Source organism: Dendrobium catenatum, unplaced genomic scaffold, assembly GCF_001605985.2.
Source record: "Dendrobium catenatum unplaced genomic scaffold, ASM160598v2 original_scaffold_26221, whole genome shotgun sequence".
Classification (NCBI taxonomy): Eukaryota; Viridiplantae; Streptophyta; class Magnoliopsida; order Asparagales; family Orchidaceae; genus Dendrobium; species Dendrobium catenatum.
Window position 1 is genome coordinate 1 of NW_021344680.1, and position 751 is coordinate 751.

At 34.8% G+C, this 751-nt stretch overlaps 1 protein-coding gene across 1 annotated transcript; it reads left to right on the plus strand.

The window, feature by feature from the left end:
• Positions 1 to 5: 5 nt before the first annotated feature.
• LOC114578434 (POC1 centriolar protein homolog B-like) lies at positions 6 to 522 on the plus strand (the record flags this gene model as incomplete). Its single annotated transcript, XM_028691611.1, has 3 exons — positions 6 to 53; positions 134 to 200; positions 283 to 522. Coding segments are annotated over 3 exons (309 nt in total), but the record flags the coding sequence as incomplete, so codon positions are not given.
• Positions 523 to 751: the final 229 nt, after the last annotated feature.

Consider the following 751-nt stretch of genomic DNA (forward strand, 5'->3'; position numbering starts at 1 on the left):
GGATATCTTTTGATATTGAACCTAGTGGAAGGCACCTCGGTACAGGTGGACAGGTAATTTGACAAATTCTGTCCTTTGAGGTCATTTTCGGAGCTTTAGAAATTGTATTATTAAATATCTGCTATTTGAACAGGATGGTATAGTTCAGATATACGACCTTCAGTCAGGAGAGTGGGTGTCTGGGTTTCAAGCTGCATCTGGTACACTCCTTAAGACTGAGAAGTTTGCATTTTTTTAAGCATTTGACATTTCTAATTTTTATTACTTGTTTATTTTTGCTAGACACTGTTAACTGTTTCTCTTTCCATCCATCCGTGCCATTGGCTGCATCATCTTCCGGAAATCGTAGATTTATCATGCCTGGTAATGTTGAGGATAGCTATAGCTTAAGAGGTATCCTTACCCCCAATATATTCGTTATCCATGCATGTTTTTATTTCTTATTCATCTTACTGCTTTTCCTTACTTATACCTGATATTAATAGGAAGTGCTTTTTTTGGTACTCTTAATTGTGTATTGACTCAATAAGTAAGCATGTTCATGGTTATATTTAAGTAGAAAATATTTTTGCTTAATGGCAGTAGTGATGTTTGTTCTAGTTCTAGATGGGTTGTTACAAACAATTTGATGGATGATGGAAGAGCTTGCCTTTAAAAAAAAAAAAATCAAAAGCATAACTTGATGGATGGAATTACTTTTATTCATGAATAAAGGTTTGTCTATGCAATTAGCTAGGCCTGGTTTGTGCTT